The sequence below is a fragment of the Antennarius striatus genome, chromosome 7 (genome assembly GCF_040054535.1).
Source record: "Antennarius striatus isolate MH-2024 chromosome 7, ASM4005453v1, whole genome shotgun sequence".
NCBI classification, from domain to species: Eukaryota; Metazoa; Chordata; class Actinopteri; order Lophiiformes; family Antennariidae; genus Antennarius; species Antennarius striatus.
Window position 1 is genome coordinate 841,606 of NC_090782.1, and position 6,839 is coordinate 848,444.

The window sequence follows — 6,839 nt, forward strand, 5'->3', positions numbered from 1 at the left end:
GCCCTGCCCAGGCATAGCTCACCATCTTTCGGGTCCTATCGCTTGCACTCACGCTCCACCTCCCTGACGGAGCAGGCGAGATGGGCTGGTGGTGAGTCCGGGGACAGGGTTGGGCCCTCTCCGGGATCCCACCTCAGCTGGTGTTGCGCCAGCCCCCACTTCCACTGCGTCACAGGGTTTGGAAGACACCCCCTCACTCCTTGGTCCATGTTTCAAAATGGGTCAGGTGACTTGCCGACATTGCTGCAGTCCCCTGGCGCCTTGGGTTTTGTGGGCACGATCCCCACCCTGGGCGGTGCGATGTGGTTGGGAGTGCACTGAGGACACTCTGCCCTGGTCAACAGACCCCGTCCCCCCTTTGGACCTGCACCAAAGGAGCCCCCTGAGCCTGCACGGCAACCCACCCACCGCCACCAGATCTCAGTGAAGGGGGAGGACAGCTCCACACCTGTGCTCATCTCCACACCTGTTACTGGTCCCCACACCTGGACTTGATCAGTGTGCTTAACATGAGGCCTTTTAAGCCAGGTGTGGTCTGTGTTCTTTGCCATTTCATCTCGTAGTTCTGCCTTGTAGTTCTGCCTACGCTTTGTTTCTCCGCTTACAACTTGTTTTGATTCTTGCCTGTATCGGGAGTTTTGATTTTCTGATTAAACCCTGGACAAAAACTTCTCCACAAGTGTCCTACATTTTGGTCCATACCCTGATCCCCATGACAATCCAGAGTGAGATTACGATGTACCAATTTCATATTACTATTGTCATCCTCCAACTTGTAGACATGTGTCTGTGGATTTTTGTTTACGACTGTGTACATGGTCCCACCAAGTACAGCTAATGATTTAGGGTAGAGACTGGCCTGAAATTGACCACATAGGGAGGCAATATACACAGGTGTATTTATGTCCTGTAAGAGGGTACAGTGTGTGTCCTGTGCCAAGTAGTTTCATCTGACACTTTGCCCGGGGAGGAGGAACAGGTCTCCCCAACTGCCCTCTGGGGAAGAATTTCTGCTGCCAGAGTGATGATACCCTACACATCGCCTCTGGCCTAGTATACAATTTCCTCCGGGATTAATAAAGTATCTATCTAATGAAAATCACTGGTCAACTGGTGTGCCCTGACACCACACAAGTCACAATGCATCATTCAGACACACACTATACTGAAAAAATTATGACACTCATGACAGTACAGAACACATTCAATTCCTGATCCCCAAAAACTATTGGAAAATGATTTCCTGCGGAAAACATACATAAGAGTAGAAAGTCTCTAAACTATCTTTCTGTTGGATCTATAAAATGAGGATTTTCTCCTGTAATTTAACAAATAAAATTATGACAAAATTTACTCTTTATTCACTTTGTTTGTATTGATATTTTTTACAAAAGACTGTGAAACCGTAGTATTTTAATATAATCTCAAATGCAGAAAAATCTGAAAATTGTTAATCACATAATATGAGATTGAATCACATTAACAATCCACTAATGTCTATATCATTTGTATGTGAAGGGCACAATTCTCAACAGACCTTAACAAAAGATAATCATAGTCCAATGGGAGTTCCCTCTTTAATATACTGGGAGATGAGCAGTTGTCTTAAAACATATATAAATCATGAAAACACAAATGCAGACAATTGAGAGATGGAGATCTCATTTCTAATTGTTGGTTTGCTCATGTTTGATCTGTATTATGGAGATGGTCTCAAACAAAAGGCTAGATTTACAGGGGGTATTGTTAACAGAATTAACAATCAGGCCCCAACTGTAAAATGTAAACCTCAAGGTACCGCTCGCCTGCCAGCATTCTCTATGGATGGAGACTTTGTTATTGGGGGTGTTTTCTCCATACACCACTACAAACACACCTTGAGATATAACTACACCACTGTACCTGAGCCACTGAGATGCACAGGGAGGTCTGTCAGGAGAAGTGAATGTTGAGAGAGTATCAGAGTGTGTTACTGAAATGCTTTTATTTGTGTTGCATTTGCTTGTAATTAACTGTGGCTGCCTTAGTTACAAGATTAATGTCTGTTATCACACATGATATTAAATTTCAAATCTCTTTCTTATGCTACCTGCTTAAATAGTGCATCATCATCGTCGTATGCATGTTTGACAATTGAGTTTCTGTCTCCAGCATTGATTCCCGTGAACTGCGCTTCTCACAGGCTATGATCTTTGCCATTGAGGAGATTAACAACAGCACCGAGCTCCTGCCCGGTGTCAAACTGGGTTATCAGATCCATGACTCCTGCACCTCTGTGCCAGTAACAGTACATGTGGCATTTCAGCTTTCAAATAGCCTGGATCAGGCATTTCACAGTGGTGATAACTGCTCTCAGTCTGGTATGGTGGTGGGAGTTGTGGGTGAATCTGGATCCACACGATCTATGAGTATGTCACTCATTATTGGGACCTTCAACATTCCTCAAGTAAACATTTGAATTTCCGACAAACTGTCTTTAATAGAAATGAGGACTGATTCATGTGCCTGCCATGTTCAATAATCATATTTATGTTTTCACTTAGGTGAGCCATTTTGCCACTTGTGCATGTCTGTCTGATAAGATGCAGTACCCTAATTTCTTCAGAACTGTACCAAGTGACCAGTTCCAGGCTGATGCACTGGCCAAGCTTGTAAAATATTTTGGCTGGACTTGGATCGGTGCAATCCGATCAGATTCAGACTATGGCAACAACGGTATGGCATCTTTCCTGCTCATGGCACAGAAGGAGGGGATCTGTGTGGAATACTCGGTGTCTTTCCATCGGACAAACCCACGCAGCAAGATCCAGAGAGTAGCTGATGTGATCCGGAGGTGTCCATATCACAGATTGTGTCAAAGTGTGACAGTGGTTGTATTTGCACAAACCTTACAAAATGCACTAAATCAATTCCATCCACACATCCAACCATCCTTCGATAAATCTGTGCATCCATTTTTAGATTTAGATGACCACAAATGTCTAGTCTAGATCTGCTTCTTTAACTTTTTGGGTCACTGTGGTTGCTGGAGCCTATCCCAGCTGACCACGGGCGAGAGGCCGGGTGAACTCCACACACGTTTCCATCGCATTGTGGAGCCACAAGAAAGCCAACAACCACTCACTCTCTCAACCTCTGCTATGACACAGACTCATGAATTTAAACAAATGACACCATGGACGTCTGTCACTTGTTATAATACATGTGAATGTCTTCCACAGATCAACAGCTCACGTTATTGTGGCATTTATTTCCCATTCCGAAATGAGACTCCTTCTGGAGGAGCTGTCACGTGAGGCTTTTCCACCCCGCCAATGGGTAGGAACTGAGGCTTGGGTCACCAACAGAGACATGCTGAAGTACAGATTCTGTGCTGGAGCTATTGGATTTGGCATTGAGCAATCAGTCATCCCTGGATTGAGAGACTTCCTGCTGGATCTCTCTGCCACAAAAGTGGCCTCTTTCCCAGTGCTCACTGAGTTCTGGGAGGTTGTATTCAACTGCAGGCTGGGAACATGTGAGAGAACTTTTCTGTTGTTGTAAAAAGGTCCACCAGAAATTAAGAAAGTAAAACGCAAATTTATGTAGATTACTTTGTGGATTTAGTTTTGTGTCAGGTAAAATATTTTGACCTTCTTTTATTGTTATTTATATTATGATATATAATATATGGTTTTAATGTAAGAGATAAAAACGTTCTGTCCAGTTACTGCCACAGGTGAGAGAATGTGTGATGGAACTGAAGACATGCAGACTCTCCAGAACCCATACACCGACACATCTCAACTTCGAATCACTAACATGGTCTATAAGGCAGTTTATGCATTAGCACATGCCCTTCATAACACATTGTGCCCGGACACAAATTCCTCAACTTACTGCGACAAATACAACAAGTTTTCATCAAAGCAGGTTTGTTAAAATTATTAAAAGCAGAAAAACACATTTCGATTTTAGAACTATAATATATATAATACATACATTTAATTCAATTTGGAATCCTTAACTTCACCTCATAGGTCCTTAATCACTTGAAGAAAGTGAAGTTTAACCAAAACGGCTATGACGTGTCATTTGATGCAAATGGGGATCCCGTGGCCAAGTATGAGCTGGTGAATTGGCAGAAAAGTCACAGGGGCAGCATTGAGATTGTGACAGTGGGACATTATGATGGGTCATTGCCAGCGGGTCAGGAGTTCCAAATTAATACGAACCTCATGTTCATGGAGGGTGTCACAAAAGTAAGGGGTTTTAAGCCTATTCAAACGGATGCTTTTTGAAATTTATGCTGACTGTGAAGGGAACTATTCCAAATGTTTTTATAATTTTTTTTAGTGTTAAAATGAAATAAAAAAAAAAATCTCCAGGTGGATGTCAATAAATCAAGTACATTTCTTGAAATTGAACAGATAATATCTGAAACTCCTTGTTCTTAAGCACATTTTATTTTCATCTTATTTTTGTAAGATATGTTTATGAATAGAAAAATCTGTTTTTTGGTCTATCTGAAGCTACATTGCATTATTTCAAATACTATAGACCTTTATAAACAACACAAACAATTACAAATATTACAAGGATTCAAGACTATTTCAATATAAATTTTGACAAATAGTTTGTAATTGCAATTTTATTATTTGTTAAATAATTATTGATTGTAATGAAATATTAAATCTTCTTGACTTTGCATTCATGTATCAGGTTCCAAAGTCAGTGTGTAGTGACAGATGTCACCCAGGAACCCGTAAAGTGCTTCAAAAAGGAAAACCCATCTGCTGCTATGATTGTGTGCGATGTCCTGATGGAGAGATTAGCAATTCTACAGGTGATTTAGTTCATATTCATAAATACTAGATGATATACAGTATATAATTACTAATTTTCCATATTGTTTTGTTTTTTAGACTCTCTTGATTGTACCCCTTGCTCTCATGAATTCTGGCCTAATGCAGAGAGCAACACTTGTCTACCCAAGCCTGTTGAATTTCTTTCCTACGATGAGGTCCTAGGAATCATTCTGGCAGCGTTCTCAGTTGGTGGTGCCTGTCTCACCATCATGACTGCAGTTCTGTTCTATCAACATAGAACATCCCCGATTGTCAAGGCCAACAACTCTGAGCTGAGCTTCCTGCTGCTCTTCTCTCTGACTCTGTGTTTCCTGAGTTCATTAACTTTCATTGGAGCACCCTCTGACTGGTCCTGCATGCTGCGACACACAGCCTTTGCAATCACCTTTGTCCTCTGCATGTCTTGTATTTTAGGCAAAACAATTGTAGTATTAATGGCCTTCAAGGCCACCCTCCCAGGCAGGAATGTCATGAAATGGTTTGGTCCGCTGCAGCAAAGAATAACTGTAGCCTGCATAACATTTATACAGGTATTAATATGTACCATTTGGTTGGTTGTTAGTCCCCCGTTTCCAATCAAGAACTTAACTGTATATAAGAAAATAATCATTCTGGAATGTGCTTTAGGCTCAGCTGTTGGGTTCTGGGGTGTACTCGGGTACATTGGGCTACTCGCTGTCTTTTGCTTAGTGCTTGCTATTCTAGCTCGGAAACTGCCTGATAGTTTTAATGAAGCCAAGCTCATCACCTTCAGCATGTTGATATTCTGTGCAGTCTGGATCACCTTTATCCCAGCGTATGTCAGCTCTCCTGGGAAATTTACTGTGGCTGTAGAGATATTTGCCATTCTGGCCTCCAGTTTTGGATTAATATTCTGTATATATGCTCCAAAGTGTTTCATCATATTGTTTAAACCAGAGAAAAACACCAAGAAAAATTTGATGAACAATAAATGATCCAGAGACATCGGAGTTCTATAAGCAATGATATACAGTGTGCCCCCGTTCTTTGCGGTCAATGCATTTCAGGAACCACATGCGATTAAGGAATCCATGTTTGAGGTTGTGATCTATTTAATCTAATTATTTACGGTAATTTCAACATTTCTGAACCCTTCCCATACTGATATTAAACCACCTTCTATCTGTTTTACCTTTTCCCACACTCTGATAGACTGTTTAAAGCACTTTTGTGTCTCAAGTCCAAGACTTACGGAATGTATCACACTTCTGGATGTCGTCAGCCAATAGAATGCACATAAGGTACCACGTGACTGCCGACCACACATCTGTAATGAGGTGAATTCACGAGCGTTGATCACGCGAAGGCACACTAATGTATATATATATATATATATATATATATATATATATATATATATACATACACACACACACACACACACACACACACACACATATAATCACCATTTTTACTACTCGTTTTTATATAAGCAGGCATGTAAGATTTTTTTTTTGTTAATTTTGCTTTGTACTTCCTTCCTTTTATTCTAGGTTCTTGTTTCCTGTTGTTATAATTATGTAACAGCATGTAAATAATGTAACTTATACAACGTCTTTTGGCTGTGCCATTACTTTCTGTCATTGTTATGTGTATTTATTGTATCTCTTGTGAGCAGATGTCACCTGAATTTCCCTTGGGATCATTAAAGTATATATCTATCTACTTTCCCAATGCCTTTGGAAATATATCCAGACAAATATTACAGATGTGTTTACAAATGTATGTATCATAATACTTGTGTGTGTGTGTATGTGTGTGTGTGTGTGTGTGTGTGTGTGTGTGTGTGTGTGTGTGTGTAATGGTAGTTGTACTGTCTCAATTCCAGTCAAGTTTCTATAATATATTTTCCTGTGCTTAAAAAAAATCAAAAATCATAAAAATAATAATAAACATAGGTAGTCCTCAACCTACAAACAGTTGGTTTCAAGAGGTTTTTTGTCCTCAGTCCCCACCGAGGAGGATTCGGCG

The 6,839-nt window shown here is 40.7% G+C and overlaps 1 protein-coding gene across 1 annotated transcript; it reads left to right on the forward strand.

Moving 5' to 3' along the window:
• The first annotated feature begins 1,805 nt into the window (after positions 1 to 1,805).
• Positions 1,806 to 5,803, forward strand: LOC137598970 (extracellular calcium-sensing receptor-like). Its single transcript, XM_068319583.1, has 8 exons — positions 1,806 to 1,927; positions 2,152 to 2,446; positions 2,544 to 2,833; positions 3,222 to 3,517; positions 3,719 to 3,912; positions 4,020 to 4,241; positions 4,702 to 4,825; positions 4,905 to 5,803. Exons 1-8 carry the CDS (start codon positions 1,821 to 1,823, stop codon positions 5,801 to 5,803), a joined length of 2,427 nt encoding a protein of 808 aa, XP_068175684.1. The 5' UTR covers positions 1,806 to 1,820.
• The last annotated feature ends 1,036 nt before the right edge of the window (positions 5,804 to 6,839 follow it).